Source organism: Coffea arabica, chromosome 4c (genome assembly GCF_036785885.1).
Source record: "Coffea arabica cultivar ET-39 chromosome 4c, Coffea Arabica ET-39 HiFi, whole genome shotgun sequence".
NCBI lineage: Eukaryota > Viridiplantae > Streptophyta > Magnoliopsida > Gentianales > Rubiaceae > Coffea > Coffea arabica.
This window is the reverse complement of record NC_092316.1, coordinates 47,420,645-47,446,864: the sequence shown is the minus strand read 5'-3', so window position 1 is coordinate 47,446,864 and position 26,220 is coordinate 47,420,645. Positions and strand designations below refer to the sequence as shown.

The window sequence follows — 26,220 nt, the reverse complement described above, 5'->3', positions numbered from 1 at the left end:
AAGTCCGAAAAATTGAACCTTATGATAGTTTTTTCACTTGTAAAAATGAACTTAATTGAGGCAAGCCTAAACAGAAAATTTTGTGAGAAACATGAAGACAGTATTCCAATTGATAGGTTCAAAAAGGTGAATGTGATGCAGACCTTCAATTTATGTTGAAGTTTTTTATGCAGGAAAGAACTTAAAGGAAGGGCATGTTACTTTTGAAGAAAATTTGGTAGAACTAATTTGTTTTAACTGAATGGATAATTTGTACTAAATATAACACATTTAGATGTTCAAATATGAGGACAAGATGGCTCTACTTTGAGATAAATGACAAACAATCCTTCCTAGAATTTGAGAATACAATCACTTCTTTGACACATCCAACTATTTTTGGAGATGTGTTCTGGAGTCATCTTACCTCAGATTTTTTATGAGAAAAATTGACAGAAAGACCTCAGAGCCATCTCTCTCCTATCTTTTGTGTCAAAAAAAAAAAAATCTCTGCCATCTCCTTTCTGTGCAAAAAGTTTTTGTTTTCCTCTTTGCTGGCGAGTTAAAGTACTGGGAGTTACAAAACCAGAGGCCTTCCCTCAAATTCCTGTATCTACAATAGAGGAGTTTGGCTCAAATCTGACAAGACTAATCAATTCCCATCAAATAATTTTCCATATCTCAATCCCCTCCAACTCAAAGCTTCTATTTGAAAAGTCCCTTCTGTTCTTATCTTTCTTTCTCTCTCTGAAAACTGCTGGCTTCTCCACTCTTGTTCTATGTATACTTTTTTTCTCTTGATTAAATTTTATTTTATTCTCTAATAAGTTTTATATGTTTGCTACGGGTTGAGGAATAGGGATTCGATACCAAGTATGAATGATTGGAAATTCTTTGCTCAAGTAAATACTTTTAGAATCTTTGTTTTTCTATTTTTTTCTTTCTTTTTACCAGAAATCAACTGTAATCTTCTCCTATCTTTACTCCTTTTTCATAGATGTTCAAGAAATGGACTATAGAGAGGACAGTTTGCCTCTTGTTGAAGTATTTCCTAAAATTCCAATGTAAGTCATGATTAAGAGGTTATCGGGTCTTTTTAAGCAACTCCATTCAGTAATTATCCTTACTTAAGATCCAATATTTCATGCTTTCACTTTTTTGCATTGAAACTTGTGATTATTTCCTTAGATGAAATGGTTTAATTTCTTTCTTCTTTTTTCATGTTCATAGAAATTTTTGTTTTCCAGTTGATATTGCCAATAACTCTTTAGAAGTAAAAAATTCAAAGTAAGAGGGTGTGGATTGACTGTTTCTGTTAAACTCTTTTGTCTGTTTGGATCCTTCTATTTTTCAAAACTTAGTTTTTCAAATACTATAAAATTTTTATAAAATACTCTAAAAGGTACTCTAAAAAGTAATCTAAATTTTTTTAATGTTTAAAAAATATCTCAAAATATATTTTAAAAACTCTACTACTCTTTAATATTCTAAATTATTTTCTAAAAATGTCTCAAAATATACTCTACAGACTCTGTTACAGTAAAATTTTTCAAAAAAACCCTCAAAAACAACTAATTCAAACAGAGCCCTTAGTTAGTTGGTAATGATTTTGTCATTTTTTTTTTCTTTTTGCAGCCAGCTAATGCACTTTTTGGACAACTTTATATAGCTCAGGTGAGTGAAATTCCATCTTGGGGCCTTTTTTCTTTGGTTTGGATCAAAATTGTTTGATTAACGACTAGAATGTCACGTTTGCTTTGCTAAGCATGCTATCTACGTAATTTATTCAATGCTTGGGGTTAAATTCTAGGCTGTTAATGGTTGAAGTAGTTAAATTTCAAACCATGTAAGATTTGTGAACCATTAAATGAAAATATTGAATTCTTGAAAGGGTTGTGAAATCAAAAGGGTCTTACTCAGAAAGGAGAGGAAAACTTGTGATATTAACCGACATATCATCTTGCTTCATGTAACTATAGACTTTTATTTTAATGTAAAAAAAGCAAGGAAAAAATGGTGGGTTGTATATTTCATTTGCAACTGTTAATAATGTTGAAGAATATGGAGAATAAGTTCAATAATTTTCTCTGAATCATTCTCATGTTATTACCATGAGGTTGTTTTAATTATATTCTTCATCTAGTTGACGCTTGTTTACACTAAATTTTTGTTAGATGAAGGAAGACCGAAATAAAGAGGCTACTTTTCTTATTTCAGCCTTCAAGGTATGTGCAGGAGTTATCGTTTCAGTGTTTTTGTTCTCTCTTTGCTTTTTCTTTTTTTTTTTCAAATTTATTTAGCAGTTTATTCTTTGCACAACTATTGATGGATTTTGAGTAAGTCATTGGAGGCTGTTTATGGATTTCAAGGTGAAGAAGTGGATAAAGAATCTAAATTGACACCTTACGGTGAAAAAAATTAGTTGAGGTATGTGGTGATGGAAATATCACAATTAGCCTGGCACTATTGTCTTTGAGCTACTGGAAGATGGTCAATGTGGATCTTTACAAGCTAAAATTGAAGGATATAGCAGTCCAGATGCCAAGTCAAACCCTTTACAAGACCCTCGAACTAGCTTTGGATTCGGAACGCAAGTCATGGTTTTCTTTTGAATTGATGTAGTTCAGAATTTGAGTTAAATAGGTACTTATTTACCTTATGCATCTTATGCTATCCTCAGTTGCTTGTTACTTTTTCTAAATAAACTTAACTGATACAAATTCCTCAATTTATTCGACCAAAAAATTTTTTGCTTTTGTTTTAAATTGGACCTATAATACAAATTTCCCGATTTAATCGAGATCTAAGAATTGTTACATTGCAGCCCTGTTTCTATTTTAAAAAGGCATATTTGTGGAAGCCTTATGGAATTGTATTAATAAGTTATGCATTAAAAGCTTTCAGTTGATCTTGACTTTACTGATTGGTCCGAGATTGCATGGAATGATCTTATGCCTTTTCTTAATGAAGATGATGTAATCCATGGGAACTTCAACTTGCTATTTCATTGATAGTTTGAATAGTTCATATCAAGTTGGTCAGTGGTTTACATTTTTTCTTGGTTTTAGGTATTCCTGTTAACTTGATTTTTTCTTCAATTCCAAGTCATCCTGTCTGCTCATTGCCTTTCTATTAAATGATGGAAACCACATGGATGACTTGATTGTGCTTGTTTCCAAATAATGTATAGGTATTACTGTCATTCTTGATGAATAGCAAGTCTTTGCCTAAATTCAACATCTTTTGGTTGAGGACTGCATGTGCTGAACCCTCTTAGGATCATTTGCTTTCATCCCTCAAATTTCTAAATCCCTTTGCATTTCCTTCACTCATTGTTTTTTGAATAATCACTTGTTGCTATCAATCATATAGTACTTACTGAATTTGCTTTTGAAATTTTGGGAAGAAAAGTGAGAAAGTTGATGAACTACTTGAGTTGGCTGGCTACTACCAGACTTTTCTCATGAATTGTTATCAAGAAGCAAGGTATGGTTTTCCAATCACAAACAATGTGGATATGAACTATTTTACTATTTGCTATCATTTATCTTTCCCTGGTATAGTGATCAATAATTGTGAGATCGATTGGCCTCTTTACTTAATCAATAATTTTTTTTTCGTATTTGTTTCCCATGGAAATGTTAGTTCTTTCATTTTTATTTCTCAAATTTCAATATTTTTGGCTTCAAAACTTATCACATATTTCGTTCCTATTTTTACATGGTGTCATTCTTAATTTTGTCTAATGCGTAAAGTTTTGGTTTCAACATACAAGAACTTAATTTACAGTTGATTTTGACACATACAAGGCCATGGCAATAAAGAACGTTATCACCATTGCATGTGCATATCAAGCATAGCTACCAGCAAATTGCATATTTTATAGCGGAGAAAGTAGTTTTATTTGCTTCCTGATGGGCCAATTCTAACTCAATTTATACTCTAATATTATATTCCTTTTAGTTCCATCAGAGTAGTTCATTTATTACTCTGTCCAAATTATATCCTTAATGATACATAAAATTCATATGGCTTAAACATAAAATTGCATTACCTCTTGTGCAGGATAAAAACATGGCAGTAGGAGATTATTCGAATAAGCTCTAGGAAGAGGAAGACAAATAAACTCTTGAACGATATTCGGCATTGTAAAGAGATTGAGAAATGCAAGCTTGAACCATAGTTAGTAAACACTTAGTATCCAATTATGCATACAACTTGTAATAATTTATAGAAGTTTTTTTTTTAACTGTATTCTTTATTAATATACTTGGCCTTGACTCAACATATTTGGCCAATATAGTTTTATAACTTATTTTGGTCATTACTCCTAATTATGGATTATCTATTTTGTTTTTTAAAAAACTATTACAATGGTGGGCATACTACCTATTAATTTCACACCGCGCATTCGCACGGTGATCCCCTCCTAGTATAATCTCTAAATGCTTATAGTTATCATGGATATTAGATTTTCCCCATTATTCTTTGTAAGACTTTTTTTTAGTATCTCTAATCTAAAATTTTAATGATTCCCTAAGCTACTTGGAAGTTTTAAAAACTTCATAGGTAAGAATGCGCGGTGATCCCCGCCTAGTATAATCTCTAAATGCTGATAGTTATCATGGATATTAGATTTTCCCCATTATTCTTTGTAAGACTTTTTTTTAGTATCTCTAATCTAAAATTTAAATTATTCCCTAAGCTACTTGGAAGTTTTAAAAACTTCATAGGTAATTTCATGCTTCTTATTTTTTAACCCAACTTTGAAAACCAAAACTTCTTAGAATGTTATTTTAGAATTTTAAATGTTTTAAAATCTAACCAATGAGCTCTTTCTTACAATTTTGAATAGAAATGCATAAGAATATTTAGTATATTGAAATCAATGTTTATTGTAGTTTGAAATACGTAATGGTTAGTGAAATATCAATTTATAATCTTACAGTCCACAATAAGGGTGAAAAATAAAAAAAAATACAAACAAAATCTTTATTTTCTCAAATTTTTAAAAAATAGAACTGTTCCATGATGGGATACAAATGTATTTTGTTGTGAGTTCATAATGTTGTTTCTATAACAAGGATAGAGAATGAATTTTAAGACAAATTATGTATTTTTTAATGAATAATTTATATAGCAACTATTCTTTAATTTTTTATATTTTTTTAGTGTAAGTAGGGGATCTTGAATCTAAGACCTCTCACTTATACTCCTTGTCCAATTTCACCCAATCCAACCCTACCTCCCTTAATATAGCAACTATACATCTCTGAATTGTAACGATTTTGCCGTGACTGGCACAGAATAGTGGTTGCTCTGACCACGACCGCAACCATTCCTTTGAACCATGATATAAGTCTCATCTAATATCATGCATTATTGAAATGGATGAGTCTACATGAACGTATTCAACTATCATTTTTGTTTCAATATAATGCATGTTATTTAATTTGAACTCAATTACAATCTGTTGAAAAGGACTTAAACTGTTTAGTAGCGATTGCCCCAAATTTGGGTCTATGTAGGTGTCTTTTATATTGGCCTCTTATTAAATGTGTAGGCGTTTCTTGCTTTCTTCTCAGTTCTCCCTCTCTTCTCTCTCCCACACACAAGTACACACACACACAGTAGTTGTGAAGGGATCGATCTTATAAGAAGTGTTCCTGCCTAAAATATTGTTTCTCCTTCCTAGTTCTTCTCCGGGTTAATTCCACTTTGTCCCTCCAAACTTTAGACGATTACCCACTTCAGTCCCTAAACTTCAAAATGAGACACTTAAGTCCCTGAACTTATAAATACCTCCCACTTAAGTTCCTAAACTTATAAAATGGGACACTTAAATCCCTAAACTCTTATAAAATGGAACACTTCGACCACCAACGATATTCAAGATTTGTTAACAATTTTCCTTAAGTGGGAGTTATTTATAAGTTTAGGGACTTAAGTGTCCCATTTTGAAGTTTAGGGACTGAAGTGGGTAATCGTCCAAAGTTTGGGGGGACAAAGTGGTATTAACCCTTCTTCTCCAGACTTCCTTCTATTCACTTATCTTCCAGTCAAGTTGACTTCCTTCATTATATCAATTAGTTGTATACAAGGGTTCCAGTAGAACTTGTGAGTGGGTTACTGAGTTTATGCATCTTATTCTGTTTTCTTGGCGAACTCTTAAATAATTTTGTGCCAGCAACTTTTTCACTCCTTGTCAGGAAGAGAAGAAAATGACGAGGTTTATTACAATGTAAAAGTTGTAATGTAATTAGTCTGCTTGCAGGGAGGCAATGGAGGAAGAAGTCAAAGAAATGAGTCGTGAAAAGGAGGAAATGGAGGAAGAGCTACTTGAATTGATACGCAAAAGTGTGGACAATGCTCAGCTGAAAAGTTGTGCTTAGAATTGAGTCTGATGTTTAATGTAATTATTCCCTCGGTATCTTTCCTGATGCTGGAAGCTTATTTTAGGCCATTTTTTGGGGTTATAAAATGACATTTTCCAAATTATTTTACATTGTTTGACCCTCTATTAACTTTTTTATTACAGGATTATATGACGGGTAAATTACACTTTGCGCCCTAAACTAGGAGGTATTTGCACCTTGCTCACTTCAACTTAAACAATGTATATATGGGCTCCTCTTAAGACTAGTCAAATGCAAACTTTATCAACACTGTAAGAAAAAAAATGAAATAACGCTTAAATATTTTATACTGTAGTGATGCATGGGCAAAAACACCCTAAGGGTGCTAAATGGTGCATAAAAAATAGCAAAATAAAAAGGAAAGGAAAGCTACAAAGGGGAAGAAATGCAAATTGAGAACAAAATCCCAACAGAACTTTTACTCTGGGATCACGGTACAAAACTTTTCACTTTCAAAACCACAAAAGGCCTTCATTTTCTTTTGTTCATGAGGTACATAGTAAGGCCTCCATTTTCTGTCCATGAGGTGCAAAGTGGTGCTTTTTTTCCTCATTTTCACATTTTCTACTTGTGTTGCATGTGATGTGAGACATTTTGCAATGCTTGTGATCTTGTTGGAAATGCTTTGGTGATGACCATGTTTTTAATGTACTCTTAGTTCATGAAGACAAAATTTTGTTAATTCTCATGCGATCCATTATTTTTAAGAGGCTTATCCTTAAATTCTAATACCAAAATACCTAATATAGACTTGGTCCCTACGACACAAAATCCTAAAGTAACTCCCAAGCACATTTGTCAAGAAAGTTTTTGTTTACTTTCTTTTTGTCTGTCTTATATAGTACTATAATTTTTGTCCATAGACGCACAAAAATTTGGGAAGACAAGAGTTTTGGTCATTTTAAATATTTAGAGAAGCAATTTCAACTTCAAGAAAAATGAAGAACATCCAGTGTAAAGAAGGAACTCTTAAATTAAAAAAAAAAAACTCATTTGCCTGGCCTTTTTTTCTTTTTTTTTTCCATAATTTTGCTCTAGAGGATATGTAACAATGAAATTGGACTAGTCAAATAAAGCGTAAATCAGCCAGACCTGACCACTGCCAACTAGGCCTGTCAACGGGTCGGGTCTAGACCCGAATCCAGACCGGATCCGTGAAATTATTGCGGGTATGGGTAGGGATTTAATTCCGTTTTCCGGATCCGAATCCGGATCCGTTTTGTCAAAAAAAAAAATGGGTCGGATACGGAATATAGTATTCCGACCCGTATTAGACCCAGATCCGGATATAAATGAATTAATAATTTAAAAAAAATATATTTATCAATATAATTTGATTAGGGTGATGTATTTGAGTATAGTATACTCTTTTTCCTTCACTAGGATTTTTGTCCCAATGGGTTTTTCTCTAGTAAGGTTTTAACGAGGCATATTCTTTGTGTAATGGACATCCAAGGGGGAGTGTTATGAAATAATTTAAAGTGTGGATGTCCCTTTGTATTCCCAAGAGGATTAATTCTTGATTTATGGTTACATTATGTATAGAAATTACAATCCATAAATCTATTCATGTAGTGGAAGAAACATATGAAACGGTTCTTCCACTACATGAATAGATTTATGGATTGTAATTTCTATACATAATGTAACCATAAATCAAGAATTAATTCTCTTGGGAATACAAAGGGACATCCACAATTTAAATTGTTTCATAACATTCCCCCTTGGATGTCCATTACACAAAGAATATGCCTCGTTAAAACCTTATTAGAGAAAAATCCATTGGGACAAAAACCCTAGTGAACGAAAAAGAGTACACTATTCCGGTGTATTAATTTCTCCCCCTGATGCAAACATCATTTGAGATCTTTTAATCATCGCATTCCAATATTCTTCGCCAATTGCACTCAAATATGGTACTTCAGGACCAAGTATCTCTTCATCTTCCTCTCGTGATCTAAAAGGATCTTTATTAGGATCTAATGATCTGATGATCATTGGAGTACTTAATATATGTGTCTTATCCATATAAAACCGCTTTAATACCTTCCGGGTATATGCAGTTTGGTGGACAAAAATTCCACCTTACAAATGCTCAATTTGTAAACCAAGGCAGAATTTTGTCTTTTCAAAATCTTTGATCTCAAATTCCTTTCTCAAATATTCAAACACTATTTTCAATTTCTTCAGGAGTTTCAATTAAATTTAGATCATTAATATATACCGCAATTATCACAAAATTTGATCCATTTTTCTTGATAAAAACACATGGACATATTGGATCATTTGTATAACCTTCTTTAGTTAAAACATTCATTGAGGCGGTTATACCACATATGTCCAGATTGTTTGAACCCATACAAAGACTTTTGTAATTTAATAGAATAGATATCTTTAGAATTTGATTTGCATGCTTCAGGCATGTTAAACCCTTCGGAGATTCTCATATAAATATCATTTTCAAGATTCCCATATAAATATGCAGTAACGACGTCCATTAGATGCATATTTAATTTTTCATGTACTGCAAAACTCAAAAGATATCTAAATGTGATAGCATCTACTACAGGTGAATACATTTTATCATAATCAAATCCAGGCCTTTGTAAAAATTCTTGGCTACAAGTTTTGTCTTATATCTCACAATTTTATTTTTCTTTTTTTTTTCTCACAAATACCCATTTATCTTCTACTGGCTTTACACCTTCAGGTGTTTGGACTACAGGTCCAAAAACTTTTCTGTTAGCCAGTGAGTCTAATTCAAATTGGATCACATCTTTCCATTTTGGCCAATCATTTCTATACCGACATTCATCAACCGATCTAGATTCATGATCATCATCAACTTCTATAATATCAAGTGCTACATTTTATTAGGCTCCAATTAAATTTTCTATGATTTTATTCTCTTCAGGAGTTGGCTCCTCAGGAGCGACATCTTCAAGAAGTTGAATTTTGTCATGACATTTATTTAATTTCCGGAGATATTTGAAATCAATTCATACCTTATTTAGGTAAGCCGGCCTTAAATTTATTTGTAGCACTTGTGCATGTCCTTCAGGGACATTAATTTTAATCAGAATATTTCCTGCAGGAATAGTTGATTTAATGACTTTTCTGGAGTCGATAATATATCTGACAATTGGTTTGTAGTTTTCTACAAATGAATAATTTCTTGAACTTTCAGTTCACGTTATTTTGTATGAGGATCGAGAAAATCCAATTTTTTCCTTTCGGTTGATTTTTTCCTCCCCCTAATATCGAGAATAGTTCATCAGAATAAATAAATCATTCACTAGATCACTCATCAATATTTTACGATATTTAATCGTAGAAGATGATTCATACCCGACATAAATTTTAAATTTCTTTCGGAGCCATATATAATATAAAGGGGTATGTATAAATACTTGTCGGCTCTCAAATATTTTCACTTTTGTCAAATCATATATCCGTTGGGATCAGTAAACTTTCAATTTACTGTAGGTGATGATTATAAATCAAATGAGAATGAAGACAACTATATTGATAATCATTTATCTCTCGAATGATTATTATGATATAATCAACTTTTATCTCACTTGATTTCTAAACATGATCTCTATTATTGTCTCATTTAATGTCTCAATTTGATATCCATTTCGACGGATATTCAAATTCAATAAATTTTTCGAGACATAGTAAAAAGTAGTGTTTTATTTATGATAAACTTTTCTTCTACAGGGAGAAATATAGTAGTGGCTCTTCTGGAGCTTTCAATCACTTAAACATTACAACTGATTGTGTTTGTCTTTCTCATTGGAATATAATGTATATAGTAACACTTATTAATGAGACACATATCATTGTCACCATAATTCTCATGAGACAAATATCATCACCATAATCCTTTAATCCCAAATATTTAATATCCATTTCTTCTTCATGAAAAAAAATCAATTACTATCATAAATTAAATCAATCATCATACACCTTCAAGGCGTTTAAAGAAATTGGCCATATGAAAATGCTGTTATAATTTTGATTCGTCAAATGTACTTCGGGACATTTGTCTTCAAGATTCTTACTTTCTTGTCCTTATCATTATTATCCCACTTTAAGTGGTAATTTTTTCTCTTATCATGGTAAAATACATATTTACCAAAATCATGGTCATGGCATCAACCATAACTTGTAAATTGAAATTTAGTCGCATTCACTTCTGGGAATGGACTAGAATCAACATGCAATAAGTACAAAATACTTCTCAAAATTTCTCTTAATATTGCTACTACAAGAGCATATTTGAGAAATGTGTAGAGAATATTATTTTCAAAGAATTATGATGATGACTTGTATTTTTTGCGATAATTCAAATATTAGCCATAAGAAATTGAAATAAGTTTGTGAGTTAGAAATTTACCTCAGAATTTACTTGAAGAAATGCGAGCAGAATTTCGGCAAAATCTTGTGTTTCACTTTTGTTCAAGGTAGAGCCTCCGTTTTCACCTTTTGCTCAAAAATAGAGCTTTCGTGCTGATAACGTGTTGTAAAACTAATAAAATAAACTACTATAATAGGAATTGAAATATTAGAGAAATGAGTAGAGAAATGGAGAATGATATTCTTATGATTCCAACTAATACAAAAGTCTTCACAAAAGGGTGTCAATGTATCTCTATATATAGGTACTACAAGATTAAAGGTACATTAATCCTATTAAACACCCACTACTACAAGAATATGAAGAAACATATGAAACGGTTTTTCCACTACATGAATAGATTTATGGATTGTAATTTCTATACATAATGTAACCATAAATCAAAAATTAATCCTCTTGGGAATACAAAGGGACATCCACACTTTAAATTGTTTCATAACACAATTTGATTTCTTTTCTTATTTGGTTTTTTCTTTGCATTAGTTAGAAATTAGTTTACAAATATAATTTTTTTTCTCATTTTTATTAGAAATTATAATTTTGCTAAATTTGTGCGGGTAGACCCGACCCGAATCCGAGACCCGCCGGATCCGGATCCGGAACATAGAATAAAAGATCCATCGGATAAACGGGTCGGATCCGGTTCCGGTATAGTAATTCGGGTCCGGATCCGGAATAATGAATTCCCACCCGAACCCGACCCGTTAACAGCCCTACTGCCAACCACCCGGTTTAATCAATCGATTATTTAGTCCCCTTCAAGAACATGGGCTTTCAAACAATTAGGGTAGTTACAAGGCTTGAGGCAAACTCATGAAAAGCACACAAAACGTACCTCGTAGCAATTGGCTTCGCATATTAATTAGTACTGTACAAATTTTTGTTTTCTCTTGCATTTCAGCAAGTGATATCTCTTTAAGAGATACCAAGAATTGCTACTATCTCTTTTGTGTCAATGTATAACAACTCACTTCACAAATCAGAACAGAATTGAAGAAACATGAGCTCGAATAGAAGCAAAAGAATTATCATTGGAGCTATGAAGGTAATACAGAGATGTTGAATGAGATTGCTCAGAACGATAAACATTCATCTCAGACTTCTGCAGAACCACCATTAGCGATTAACCTATACATCAGCCAAAAGATTCGACATCATTTGTATAAATTAGGGCCTATTATAAAAAAGGTGACATGACACGATGTGCGACAGCATCAAGAAGATAATATATTCCCCTAAGCCCTTTCTGGTTCTTCATGTTCCTGAAGAGAATATGTTCTAATTGCCTCTCACCCTTTACCCTTCAAGGCCATTTGTTCCAGTAGAATCAGTGATGCTGTTTTGATTTAGGCAACATCAAAGGCATCCACAAGCCAATTTTTTCTTGTTTTATCTTCTTGTGATGATGGATCCGTCCGGAATCTTTAAGAATCCAGTGTGCCATATTATCACTTTCCTTGTTTCTTAACTGCAAGGCAAAATATGCTATTAGTCAAGGTAAACAAATATGTTGCAATTAACTTTTTTTAACGGATGCTAGACTTAGTCAAAAGTTGTTCATAAAAAGTCGTGACCAGAGAAATTGCAGACTTTCAAACATCATGGAAGATAGACATTACAAGTTTCAGATAATGGCACCCCTATCCAGGGGAAAAGGGGCATTGCTAATCCCATGGATAAAAGTTGCAGTATTATTTATGATGTGGATCCTATAAGAAGCCACAGACTAGATAAAAGAACAAAAATGCAACTAAAAGGATGACCTGTCAATTCTATAAGGTGAAATGCGTCCAAATTTTCCCAGAATAGATACGGGCAGTTGTATGTTTAAATCACTACAATTTGACCATGCTTCAAGGCAGAAAAGAATAAATAGATAAAAAAAGAAAAAAAGAATTCGATTTCATGTAGTTTTACCCCAAAAGGATAGGTAAGGAAGGTAATTTGGATTCAATGGTATTAAGTGAAAGCCCTTTATCAAATTTACATCCTAATTCGTAGTCACTGATTCAACTCTTACCTCTTTGGAACCATGACCTTCGAACAGCCTGGCGGATCTGACGCTCATGCTTCTCCAATAGTTCATCAACCCTTTGTGACTGAGACAGCAATGGTCCTGAAAATTCTACCTTGTCTCCTTGGTCCTGATAAACCTGCTCCAAGATGAAATAGAATTATTGAACAACTGAAGATTGGTGTCATTTGACATAAAAATAAAAAATAAAGAAACAAATTAAATCTTAAGTATGAAAGTAATACGTGAGTACATGACTAATTTACCAAATTGATATAACAATATACTGTTTGTTAATCAGATAAATCTAGCACTAAGTTCAAAGTATTATAGTAGATTCTTCTAATTTACAGGTTCTGGTTTTGTCACTTAGAAACTCAATCTTAGAATGGTCTCTTTTAGCTTTAGTAGTTTGGTCAAAATTTTGGTTGCCCCACCTCTTTTATGCAACAACATTACTGTCATGTTATGTGAATCTCATTTCGTTCCTGAATTCTCTTTCCTAATTTTGTCTCGAGATGAGTAAGTGGAAAATGAAAGTCATGAATAGAAGTATTCAAACTTCTTCAAGCACATGGAATTGAATTTAATGATAATTAACCATAATATTATTGGTCATTGGCAAGAATTTAATGATAAACAATAATACAGTGTTGCAAATGTTCTTCGACCTTGCAAGTCACTAGATCTTCTGAATATGGTTGGTTCGTTTCAGCTGAAAGTTTTAAACTTTATGGTGTTACTTAAAAGCACTTAGTAGTGAATACAACTTTACAAAACAGATTAAAACAGCACTTAATGGAGTTGTAAAACAGCTTCATCAATAAGGAATCAAGTGGTCAGCATTTAGAGAAACTTTCTTTTAGCAGAAGTATTTAAGAGGTGAAAATATAGATGGTATCATGCTCCAATTTATTGCTTTAGGGAGTAGACTGAGGGGACTGAAAATCATGTTATTCAACTTATGAAAAGCAGGATTTAGAAGGTTTACTTCACTAGCTATTGGAAGTTGCCAATGTCAAGTTATGAAATTGCACTAAAATGACCATGTATATATCGGAGTACTTCAACTATAATAAGTGCATCGAGGGCTTTTAACTTCATAGATAGTCTAAAGTGGTAATGAACTTACCAAACTAATTCTCTTGATAGCCAAGTCCTCTTTCTGATAAAGTGCCAGTGATAGTTCCTGTGAATGGTATCCATCAGAAGCATCAAAGGAATCTGGATGTTCCAATTGGCTCCAATCTTTGACCATAACATGATTTAACCTTTCATAGGAATCATGACCCTTAAAATTAGTTCCATGTCCATTTAAAGCCTCAGAGTTTTCATTCCTTTTTGACTCCAAGTTATTCCTTAACTGCACTGCACCTGATGGTTCAAAGATAAGACTTCTGGAACTAGACCTACTGCGAGATCTGACAGAATCATCTATTCGTCTCTTTGCCCATGCAAAGCCGCTTGATCCTGAAACTTGTAATGGACCTGAAAAGGGAACATCGCCTTGAGATGCATGCTTCACATGAGATGCCTCTTCCTTAAGCTCATTTGATGGCTTAGGTGGCTCCAAACCTATAATGATATCTCCTTCTTTACAATTACTTGCATTATAGCCGCTAATCTTGTGGCCACCTTGTGGTTGGACAGGTAAATTCTGCAAAGAGAGATTAGGTACATAAGTAAGAATGAGGTAAAAACTGCAGCCAAATAGAGCAACTAATGCATGCTAATCATGCAACATTCATAGCTTACAACCAGAATAGTAATCCACTTGCATGAGACAGCAAGGGCACAACTTACAAATTATCAAGAAGAAGAAGAAGAAGAGCGGGCCAAATATACCAATGCCAAATATACCAATGAATGCATGCTAATCATGCAACATTCATTACTTGCAACTAGGTGAGAAAAATGCACTTGCATGAGAGAGCAAGGGCACAACATACAAGTATACAGAAGAAAAAAAAGAATAAAGGACCTCTTCAGGTGCCAATTTGCTAAAACCATTCTGTTTTCTAGTGAGCCTTTTTGTTGCTTCAGGTCCACGGGCTCTTCCACCAGGCTTCTTCCTGGAAACGCACAGAAAACCATATCTTGTTAGTCACACATTAAGTTGTATATTTTCATGATCAGTGACTCATGATGTACATAATTACCCAATGAAAGGAATATCTAACAAATTGTATAGTGAACGATTCATTCGCTGGAACCATGACAATAACGAGTTCCAGACATAGTTGAAAGTGAATTAAAAAAAAAAGGAACTAACTTCACGAACTTAAAGATTCATTCTACTAGTTTTTTAGCTTCAAGGTTCTAATTAGTTGTATAATCCTTATTCTCAAGTTTAAGCTAAAACAATCCACCCACTAGCTGCCAACTACAAGGCTTAAATGGATCACTAACTACTATTCCTCTCAATTAGAAATTGTGAATTAACACTGTTGCAGTACCGTTAACCTAGTTTATGCTTTTGCAAATTGCAGTTAACCAGCATCCAGGAGATAATCACATTTCCATTACACTGTCAACAATTTAATAAAAATCTGACTAGTAATAAATTTCCAAGTGATTCTCCAAATTCCACTTAAAGAATTATACCACTGACAGATAAGGTTTTGGCATGCATGAAGCAACAGCAAGACCACAAAAATCATGCAAGATGGGACAATTCAAGGACATCAATCTGATTTAGAAAGCTACCTAAATTCAGCTCAAAAAAAAAATGCACAGTTTGAGAGTGCAGTGTTTCTCTGAGAACTAATTTTTTCTTTCAAGAAGTGCTTTCCAGATGTGTTTGGTGATAGACTCAGGGCATCTGAGCAAATATTGTGCAAGTCTTTTGATTTGTAAAATTTCTGCTAATGCTGAAATTTGAAGCTTTTCAATTTCAGAAGTACTTCAAGATGGCCCCATAGCTTTAATTACTTATCCATCCCAGAGTGGAAAGCTATTTATAATATTACAGAACTAGTGAATTGTGTTAGCATGCCAAAATAGGAAATTTGGCAATAGAAACTTTACCTTCTTGCTTCTTCGCGATGTTTGGCATCAATCTCTTTGCTCGGTGGGTACTTGGGCAAACTTGATGGATCACATGCATAAGGCTTCGTTTTGAAATACTGAAAGTTGCATGTCCATTATCAGAAACAGGAATAGTTGGAAAATATAAAATAAAGATATGTCATATTCTACAAGTTAGACTTGAGCACATTGATATCATATGATAAAAATAGACACAGAGCACATCGATTCATACAACATACATAGACAAAGATCGATGTACTCTGATGGGTAAAAAATTAGAGACATGATTGCATTGGAAACAAAATCAGATTCATACGTCAAAAAAATTCCCAACTAATCAGTGAACAAGAAGAGTCATAATACTTTCGAACAAAAAATTGGAATTTAATATGATGCAATAAAATGTCAACAATTTTGTGTTTTAAAAGCTTTTACATTAGTGAAAGATACAAGGAACACTTATAGTATAAGTTGAAAAGAGTTGCAAAAGTTTGTGTTGCAAGTACCTCAGCTGCAAGGGCTGCTGAAGCAGTGCCCCGCTTGTATGGTTCCACTGAAAGTAGAGTTTCTATCAGTATGACAGCAGCTTTAGGGAGATCTTTGAGGGTCTCCCAGAGACTGCTCTCATAAGGATGTTGTGGTTTAAATAGCGTAGCATGAGGAAGTTTAGACTTTTTCCAGTAATCATCTGGTGGGGATCCACAGAGCTTGAAAATCTTGTGCAACTGTTCAACCTGTTAGTATATGAAAATATTTTGTCATAATCCTTGAAGAATTACAAATTTTAAACTCATCTTCAGATTGATTTACATCCTTAAAGTATTCAATTACATACCATAAACAATAGAACTCATAAAAGTTCAGGAGATGTCAACCTGATGTACCATTGCATGGTGTGGAATCAGGTAAAACTTATAAAGCAAAGTAATTCTAGCTAATTCAGCATTTATTGAAGTAAAAAAATTGGAGGGGAGATGCTAGTTTCACTGAGACCAGTTACAATCTTTCTGTTTGTTTGATAGAACTTGATGAAAAAAATAATAAAAGTGCTAGATATTCAATAGCTAGGTGCTAGATGTGTAACTTAAATTTTCGCCTAAAAGATTTGGAGCAGGAATTCGAAATGAGCAAACAAACTATACTGAAAAATATCATATCCTGAACAAAAGCAGCAGACAAATTGCTTATTCTAAGTATGAAAGTTACAGGCTCAATCATCCGGGAGCATATGGTCTTCATAATGCAGAGAATGATCAGAGTGGTACGGCAAGGATGTTAATCCACCACCATGCATTAAAACATGGAAATCAAGTACAAGGAAACAGAAGTTAAGGAGAAAACTTGGTAGTGCACCAAGCTTATAGATGCAAAACGTGGAAAGCATTTTCCTTCTCTTGAAATCATCAGATGGCGAGGAACAGACAAGATTTATTCAAGAATGGGATGTAGATGATCTTCAAATTAATCAGGAAAAATCTAGATTATTTCAGTTTGAATAGTTGAAAAGTAAGTAGATTTGACTATATCCTTGTCAGTAAATTGGTTACCTCAGTTCTTCCCTGCAGGATAGGTTTACCAACAAGAAGCTCAGCGAATACACAGCCAACACTCCAGAGGTCCACAGAAGATCCATAATCAGTGGAACCCAACAGAAGTTCTGGAGGACGATACCACAGAGTGACAACTCGACTAGTAAGAGGTTGCTTTTGGCCAAAGTTACAGAAATTCGCCAATCCAAAATCAGCAATTTTTAGGACACCGTTGTTATTTACCAAGAGATTAGCACCTTTGATATCCCTGTGCATTACTCCTCGTGAATGACAATGTTCTAGTCCTGATAATAATTGCTTCAGGTAACATTTAACCTGAAAAATGGGCCCATCCGAGTGTTCAGTACCATTGCAAGCACAGACCAGCTCATTTAGCAGAAGCAAGCATCAAAATCAAATATGATAAAAAGAAAACTTGATCTCCAGACTTGACGATCTCTGGACACATATTTCATGTATTTCAACAAAGTGATAGTCAAATAAGCATTATTTTCTTCAAAGGCAAGCTAAGAACTACTTTTTTGAGCGTATATAAGTTTCACAGACAGGGTGTGGGTTTTGTTCTTTTGCATCTAGTCCAATGTGTTACATGAGTCCAAAACTGATAGAAACAGCTTAAATTTGTTTGCTATTACCAAAAATCAAAATCTTAAGAACTGACTGAACCAAAAAGCAAACCTGGGCTTCACTGAACTTGATGTCAGGGCTAGATAACAATCCTGCAATGTCATGTTCCATATACTCAAAAACAAGATACATGCTACATGATAACCGGGAAGTAATTAGCCCCTCCAATTTGATGACGTTTGGATGGTCAAGCCTGCGAAGAATCATAATTTCTCTAGCCATAAACCGAACACTTTCTGGCTCAAAATTGTCAAACCGCACCTTCTTCAAAGCAACTATCTTCCCAGTTTCTAGATCACGAGCTCGAAACACGCTGCTATATGTACCCTGACCGATCTGTTTTAAAATGAAAATGCACAGAATTTTTATCAGCATGAAAAACGGTGGTAATGATCAAACAGCAACTGTATGTGCAAATAGCTAAATTCCATAAATTTTTCATCCATGTTATCATAATAGGTCATTAACTGGCTGGAATTACAAGGACAAGTAAATACATCACCATCTTCATTATACCACGAAGTAGTAAGTAATACAGTGGGGAGATGATATGACACAAGAAAATTCAAACTGTTGGTAATCTTGATTTCTTAAATTAAAAAAAAAAAAAAGGAGTAATTTGTTGGTAAGTTACAATAGTGGACCTTCCATGATTACTGTCTTAAGAGACTCGTTGAAAGTACTCTTCAAACTTTTTTTTTTTTTTTTTTTTTTGCATAACTACTATATCTATGAAATCAGTTAGCCTGAGACACTTGAATTCAGAGCCAGAATTCGATACAAGAGAAAACTTCTCTAGAGATATTAACTGAAGTTTATGTAGCCAGAAAGGAATTTCTTCAGTTGCGTAAGGTTTGAGATATTAACTGGATAGGTAACTAAGCCATTGAGAGATCACCACGGAAACATGAAAATTCACAGCAACAAGAAACTTAATGGAAAGAAGATGACAAGGAAATTCACAAACTTTATGCTTGGGTGCTATCCAAGTGAAACCAATATTTTTGTCTCACCATTCTACATAGCTGCAGTCTCATGTAGTTTGGGTGCTAAGAGTTTCCAGAACTCGGTACATTTAACAAAAATTATTGAAGGACATGACCCCCCCCCCCCAAAACCCAAAAGCTGATTATGCTTATAGAATATTTGTACCACAGGTTTTCGAATATACATGATTCATTCCATCTTATCCCACTAGAGAGCAATAGAGTTTGTTAACCTGTCATAAAACTATAGCAGACAAAATTTCTCATACATCCAAAAACAGCAAAGAACCCAACACATAAAAATAAATAATTAAACAAAGAAAAAAAATAGACTGTCATACTAGCAGTAGTACGTCTTCATTAAACTACAAAATTTAGCATAACATGACAAAATACCAAATGACAAGTTCTTTTCTCACCCCAGAATTCCAATTGTCAGCTTTTCTGCCAATTTGTTTTCAAAATTTTATCCTACTAAAAAATTCTATCACATGGAATTGCATCAAAGTAGTACAAAGTACAAACGAACATGTCACGTGATGCAAAAATGTGGTAAAACTAAAGATAATCAATAAATATACTACTAAATTTCATTTATTTAAAAATAAAAAAGGAAAAACCTTTTCAAGCTTCTCAAAGGACTCGGCTCTGAGGGGCACCCAACCATGAATGGCTTCGCCAGCAACAGCACTGAGCCAAGCCGGCCAGCCAGCAGCCACTTGTTCTCCTTCCACGTACTTCTGCAGATTCCCCAATCTAAAACTCACTGACTCACTCCCTGTCCCTGTCCCTGTCCCTGTCCCGGTCCCACCATTCGAACTCGCCCTCCCTGACTCACCCAACTCGCTCCCTCCTCCTCCTGACTCAGTCGATCCTCTCTTCTTCACCTTCTTCAAATCCATCTCCAAACCCAATCCCAACCCCCCACTCCCCACCCTGCTCCGACCCGACCCGAACGCCCCTCCTCCAATTCCTCCGGCTCCATTCTCCCGGAGCACCCCGGAATGATCAAATGCCGGCGTCACCGATACCGCCTGCTTGGAAGTAACACAGCCCATGAGCGACTGACTGCCACGTGTCCGAGGGGCTGGTGGCTCTCAGTTGAAACTAAGCTCGACCCAGTTCATATTCTGCAGAATCTTGACGTGGGTCAAGCTCAGTTTTGAATTCTGCATTGGGAAAAAATTCTCAAAAATTTCGCAGGCTTATATAGTTCAGAATGAAGCTTCTCTTTTGTTGCGTTGTCTCTGGAGTCGCTTTCCTTGTTCTTCTCTCTATTTTCAGTGCGGCAATTGCGGAAGCTGATAGTCTGACGGATTAATTGGGAGGGAACTCAGAAGTGTTAGTGCGTGAGAATGGCTTGCAGTTTTTAATGGGGTTCACAAGAAGCTAGAAAAGGAGCAAAAGAAAGAATGAAAAAGGACGTAGCGAAATCAACGGAGGGAAGGATTTGTAGTAGGCTGCTGTGGCTTTTATTCTAGGTTTCTTTTTTTAAATTAATCTTGTATAGTTTTTTTCTTGAATGGATGATACATCATCTGAATTTAAATTTAAAATTTAAATTATATATATATATATATATATCATATATTCAAGTATGATAATATATATATTATCAGTACATATAAAATTTATTCTTTCTTTATTGCTTTTTTCAATTTGGAAGCTTAGAAAATACTATGAGATTAATTGTTACAGACATTTTTACGCTAACTATTGATGCATGATACATAGATGTAAAATTTAAAATTTAAATTAACTATTATATATTTAACGAAAATAGTATATATATTGAATATGTATAAAAAATTAATTCTATTTTTATATCACTAAGTTATCTATTTAATATTTTGAAATCTAATGCTCCACTTTTCCTTTAAATTTAAAATTCAAAGTATATTTTTTAAAAAAAAAAAATTTGAAGTATCTTTGCTCGTATCTAAAATCTTATATGACAGAGAATAACAATTTGAATTTGAAGTATATTTATTTTTTTAAGTCCATTCTTCTAGTTTTTCCCACTAACTACTCCTAAGTTTGTGGTCCAGTTGTTAGATATTAGAATTAGTAGTAGTATTTTTTATTTTTATCGATATAGGGGTGTCTGGGTCAATTCTTACGGGGTCCGACTAATTTCCTGTGACCTAGGCCCGACGCCCCAACCCGACCCTAACACGTTAAGTGCGCGGAGAAATCCAGCAGAGCGGAGGCTCGAACTCGTGACCTCTCGATCCCTGTGAGAGCTGGCTTCTGCTGGATCATTCACGCGGAGGCTAGTAGTAGTACTTGGGTTGGTATTTTTTACGTCTTATAAAATAGGCCAATCAAAATACTAGAAGATTTTGGGGGCAAAAGTACAAGTCGTGGTTGTGGATGTTTATTTTGACTTTAATGACTACACTTTTGTCTCACCATGGGATCTAAAAATTCCATAAATTTTTTTTTTGGTATTCAAGTGTTCAAAGTTCAAACCCCTAGGAAGTGGGCTCTAGTGTTGTAGGACGTGGAAATTTGGGGATGGAAATTTGGACTTGGTGGTGGAAGTATGTCATGACTCCCTCAAAAAAAAAAAAGAAAAAAAAGAAAGGGTACAAAATGACAAAGAAGGCTGGCAATGGGGTTTTAAAGATTGGGGACCCTTAAGTGTGAAAACCAATAATGCAGCGCGTAACGCGCGTAGCCTAATTAGATATTTGGGGGAACATGTTGGTTTTGGGTTGGTGTTGACTAATTGAGGCTTTGTCTACATTAGTTTATAAGCACAATAGTTCACTTGTCAAAATGAATGATTGGGATTTGTAATATCAGTACTAATGGAGACTGCAGATTGGAGAGAGGGAAAGGAACAGTGAAAAGGAAATATGGGGATTAAGTCAGAGAGAAGAGAGAGGCAATGGCAATTATAAAAGGGAAAGCAAAAGTGGCAGGATGATTTGTTTTAAAGATTGGGGAAACAAATCTTATGAACTTCACTTTTGCCTTTTTCACACTTTTTTCTGTTTACCTTTTTCACATCCCATTTCCCCACTTAAGTTCTCTACTGGATTCATGTTTTGGGTATTCTAATTTGTTTATGTAATGAAAGGTGGTGGACTTAACACTTTAGAAGCTAGTTTTGTTTTGGAGTTTACAAAAGAGAATAAAAGAACAGGTGCTTATGCTTTAATAAGTAGACAAAAAGAAAAGAAATGAAGTGATCACAAAACTTTTCCTTTTTCCATGTTTGCAAAATTCTTTAAATAAAGAATAAAACTAAAATCAATTATCATTAAGTACACTTTTATCTCCACTTTTTTATTTATTTTTTTTATAATTGATGAACAAAGTTGACTATATGTGAAGTTCTTTTAAGAACTACTTTTATTTTCTTTTCCATTTATTGAAGAAAACCCAAGTGGCCCCCGGAATGATTAAAGAGAAAATCTCTCAAGCCTCTTCATTTATTTTCTCCAAATATATTAGTGTCCTAATATTTCTTTCTAATGTCTCACTCCAAGCCAAGTTAAATGAAGAAAATTTTTAAGCGTGATACATAAGTTGGGAGACCATGCTGCAGTCCATTTGATGGTGCAACTTTTAATTATGGTACCAACACTTTAATGTCTCTTTTTCCACATAGAATGATCATCAACCTGATTATAGTGATGCATTGCCTAAAAGTATGTTCGACATTTGCTCTTTATACTTTTTCTATTTATAAATTGTGCATATATTCTTACTTCATACGCCATGTTTGCAGAGTGAGCAAGCCAATTTTATCTTTTCAGCCAAACTAACATTTAGTAGATTGGGAAAGTTGCATAAACCTCCCCTAAGGTTTCTGACACTAGCACTCACCTCCCTTATAATTTAGAAAATAGCACTTACCACCCTTGAACTTAAGGTTTGTGTTGCATATGCAGTCCATACCAGAAAAGTTACCATTAAAATTTTTTTTTAAGAAGTGAGATGAGAAATTTATACCGGATCTGCCTTTCGTACTGGTTGCCGAGTTTTGTTAACAAAGAAATGACAAAATATGAAAATTTATTAAGAATTAGTAAAATTCAACGGGTGTAAGTGCAATTGAATGAAGTTTACCAACAATACGTGAAACAACGGTGGATATTAACGACTAGTTAAATGATTATATATCCAGGTTCTCGTAGTAAAGTTTATAAAAAATACACGTCACTTTTAAAACTCTCTATTAGTAATATGAATAGCTATTTGTGGGGGTAACACAACTGCTTATATTATCAGCACCAATCATATACAAAAAAAATATCGTTGAACAATTAGCTAATTAACAGTATACTTAAACATCACTAAAAGTTACTAAACATGAGATAAGCCTAGTTACAAGTAATTAGAAGTGCATACTAATAAGATAAAGTTGTCTTTAGTAAATGAAAATTGCAATAAGTGCATTAGCACCACATACTAAAACTGCTGCTGCTACTGATATTTCCAAAATTATAGAGTTATAACTATATTAATGGAAAGAGACATAGCAACTTGAAAAGTACTAGTAGGCTGAATTAGAGGAGGTTTTGAAATAGAAATGACTTGAATAGATACTTACTTTAGTATAAGTTCCAGAATTGCTTACTGGTCTTCGTCTCTATAGTTGTATAAAATTAGATTTAAATTAACTGGTTTGAAGAACATAATATAAAAACATATACGCCGTTTTTTCCCCTCAATTGGCACGATTCCTTAGTTTTACTTACAATGGCTAATGATGTTAAGACTCACAGGTAATCTAGTTTAATTAGTCACTCAATTAGTTGACAAAAAATAATTTTGCTTTTCTAAAATTCATTCATTAAGTTTCTGCAATTAGTTAGGGTAAAAAGTAAAATCATACAATTTATTGTTAGTAATAGGTCCAATTTCGTCCTAGGGGAGGTTAGTGCAATTTTAGAAATTATAGGGGAGATGAGTGCTAGTATCAAAAACCTCAGGGGAGGTTTCTGCAATTATCCCTAGTAGATTTGCAGTTCTGCCAAACTCTAGCATAAACAAATTTTCTCTTGTTCTCAATTGATTATTTTAATTGATTATAGATTTTGATTTTAGCTAATCAGTTTTTGCAACGTTCTCAAATCACTTTTTGTATTATAATTATAGATTTTTACTTTTGTATTGTGATTATAGGCTTCTTAATGACTTTTTTTTTTTGTGAATTGTAAATGGAGGGTTTCGAATCCAAGATATTTCATTTAAACTCTCTCTTCTCATACCATCCAACCTATCCCTCCTCATTAAAATTTTTTTTAATGACTAAAAAAGTTAAAATTTATAATCACCCAAAGAGTATCTTTAGTTGATTCTAATTATTTCCGTAACCAATTTTTATAATCAAATTTTGTAAATCTAAACAATCGAGAACAAGGCCAAAAAGTGCCAAAGATTACACGAAAAAAAGGGAAAAAAAGCAGATGAGAAATCAAATGTGTAGTCAATTTTGTATTTAGTTGGACTTATTATTTTTAGAGGATTTTACATTGATAAATTCATATTTTCAAGCAATTCTTTCACATGTCATCCTTTGACTGGTACAAAATTGAAAGCTGACAATCAGACTCTGTTAATGGTAGGGATTACATGCCCGCCTGTGGTACTTATTTTGTCTGGGGATTATTTAATAAACCCCCGTAGGGATTCAAAATTATTGCAAGTAGTTATATCAGGGTTTTTAAACTGCACTCACCTCCCTGATTTTGTGTTCTCTTAAAAGATTTTCAGATCATTAAAATTCAATTCATATTAAAGATTGATTTCCAAAAGTGAAGAAGCATAGAGCTTCCCCCGTGGAGGCCAATTGTGTATTTTGTCCGCCCCAGCATCGGGTGCTTGGAGGGAGTCTCCCCAGGATTCGAACCCTGGTCCTTGTGTATAAGGGTCTTGGGGTTGAAGTACTAGCTCAAGTGGTACCAGAACTTCAACCCCAAGACCCTTATACACAAGGACCAGGTTCGAATCCTGGGGAGGCCCCCTCCAAGCACCCGATGCTGGAACGGACAAAATACACAATTGGCCTCCACGGGGGAAGCTCTGCGCTTCTTAAAAAAGTATGTTGGATTTTACTTCTAAATTGACCCTGGCCAAGTGTACACGCAAATTCCAAGTATGATATTTAAACAACACGAAAAAAATAACAAGAAATATGATATAGTTATCCTTTAAAAGGTCGGTTTCACATTGTTACATGCAAATTTCAAGTGTGAATTTTAAAAAGACAACAAATAACGGCAAATATGATTCAATTACTCCTCCAAAGAAGGAGGTTCAATTTATGATCTTCATAAATTCTTCGTTTGAAAGTTGAAACACTGATTTGAAAACTTGACAATTCAATCTGGAAATCAAGTTGAAGTGTTTGAAAGTCTAATCTGAAGCTTTGACTCAAGGGCTTGACAACCTCCAACCACTTGTTGACCTAGTCAAATTTTAATTTCACAGGCAGCTTGATGAAAGGAAAATTCTACACTAAACCAACATTACGACTAAACGACAAAAATCCTACACTGGAGTGATATTACAACTCAGTGATAGAAATAAATTAATGGATAATTCACCTCTTTGATTTTAAAATTTTCCATGTTTGTGTCTATGATTTAATAATGTCATGATTTATAATCTTTTTTTTTTCATAGGTGAACTCTTAATAAAATTGCTTTTAATATGAAATTTACGGAAGCATCAAGTGCATCTCATTTGAAATTAAGATTGTGTTGGCCTAAGGTCGGTTGTAACTTATGCGATTTGATCTACGCTACAAATTGTTGACAGTAGTAGAGCCACATATGCTTAAGGGTTCCCTTCAAATTTTAGAAAATTGTATAAAAAGCTTTGCAATGTATTTAACGCTTCGCCTTATTTGCGCCCTCTCAATTTTGTAAAAGCACCTTATTTGCCCCTCCCTCTCCATAAGTTTGTAATATTCTCACTAATAAAATTTACAAAGATAACACCTGCGTACGCATTTTCTTCTTAAAACGTCTGTCTAAGATTTTTGACATAATTACTTTTAAAAAAATTAATGTATCTATTCCGAATTAGACCTAGATATCACTTTATAAGCATAAATAAAAGTTTCAACATTTTCTTTAACCTAAACACAAGCTTGATTTTCATGTTAAATACAAGGGATACAATAATCCACAATGAAGATGATATTAATTCTATTAGAAATTTTTAAATTGACAAT

The 26,220-nt window shown here is 33.7% G+C and overlaps 1 protein-coding gene and 1 long non-coding RNA gene across 12 annotated transcripts; one reads left to right on the top strand and one right to left on the bottom strand.

The window, feature by feature from the left end:
• The first annotated feature begins 333 nt into the window (after nt 1–333).
• Nucleotides 334–6,477, top strand: LOC140005368 (uncharacterized). 9 transcript variants are annotated; one of them, XR_011813207.1, is made up of 6 exons: nt 335–881; nt 977–1,043; nt 1,615–1,653; nt 2,154–3,465; nt 4,045–4,161; nt 6,254–6,477. It is a non-coding gene; the product is annotated as an uncharacterized lncRNA (long non-coding RNA). The 9 variants fall into 9 exon arrangements; XR_011813206.1 differs by having other exon boundaries at nt 338–881; nt 2,154–2,622; nt 3,386–3,465; nt 4,045–6,477; XR_011813205.1 differs by having other exon boundaries at nt 339–881; nt 2,154–2,622; nt 3,391–3,465; nt 4,045–6,477.
• Nucleotides 6,478–11,829: 5,352 nt separating this feature from the next.
• LOC113740242 (protein IMPAIRED IN BABA-INDUCED STERILITY 1) lies at nt 11,830–20,475 on the bottom strand. Of its 3 annotated transcripts, XM_027267789.2 has the most exons (10): nt 19,646–20,475; nt 18,091–18,375; nt 17,649–17,727; nt 17,410–17,519; nt 16,369–16,596; nt 15,860–15,957; nt 14,814–14,904; nt 13,965–14,489; nt 12,839–12,971; nt 11,830–12,286 (listed from the first exon to the last, which is right to left on the bottom strand). In XM_027267789.2, the coding sequence occupies exons 1-10, from the start codon at nt 20,081–20,083 to the stop codon at nt 12,267–12,269; spliced, it is 2,007 nt and encodes a 668-aa protein (XP_027123590.1). In that variant the 5' UTR covers nt 20,084–20,475; the 3' UTR covers nt 11,830–12,266. The 3 variants fall into 3 exon arrangements, with proteins under 3 accessions (XP_027123590.1, XP_027123589.1, XP_027123591.2); XM_027267788.2 differs by having other exon boundaries at nt 17,410–17,727; XM_027267790.2 differs by lacking the exon at nt 19,646–20,475 and adding an exon at nt 19,053–19,136 and having other exon boundaries at nt 17,410–17,727.
• Between the last annotated feature and the right edge of the window lie 5,745 nt (nt 20,476–26,220).

Coding starts and splice junctions, on each gene's coding strand:
- LOC113740242 (XM_027267788.2), bottom strand. CDS start 20,083: ATGGGCTGTGTTACTTCCAAGCAGGCGGTATCGGTGACGCCGGCATTT. Junction 16,597..17,409: donor TCCTGCAGGGAAGAACTGAG/GTAACCAATTTA, acceptor ATATACTAACAG/GTTGAACAGTTGCACAAGAT. Junction 15,958..16,368: donor CAGCAGCCCTTGCAGCTGAG/GTACTTGCAACA, acceptor TGCAACTTTCAG/TATTTCAAAACGAAGCCTTA.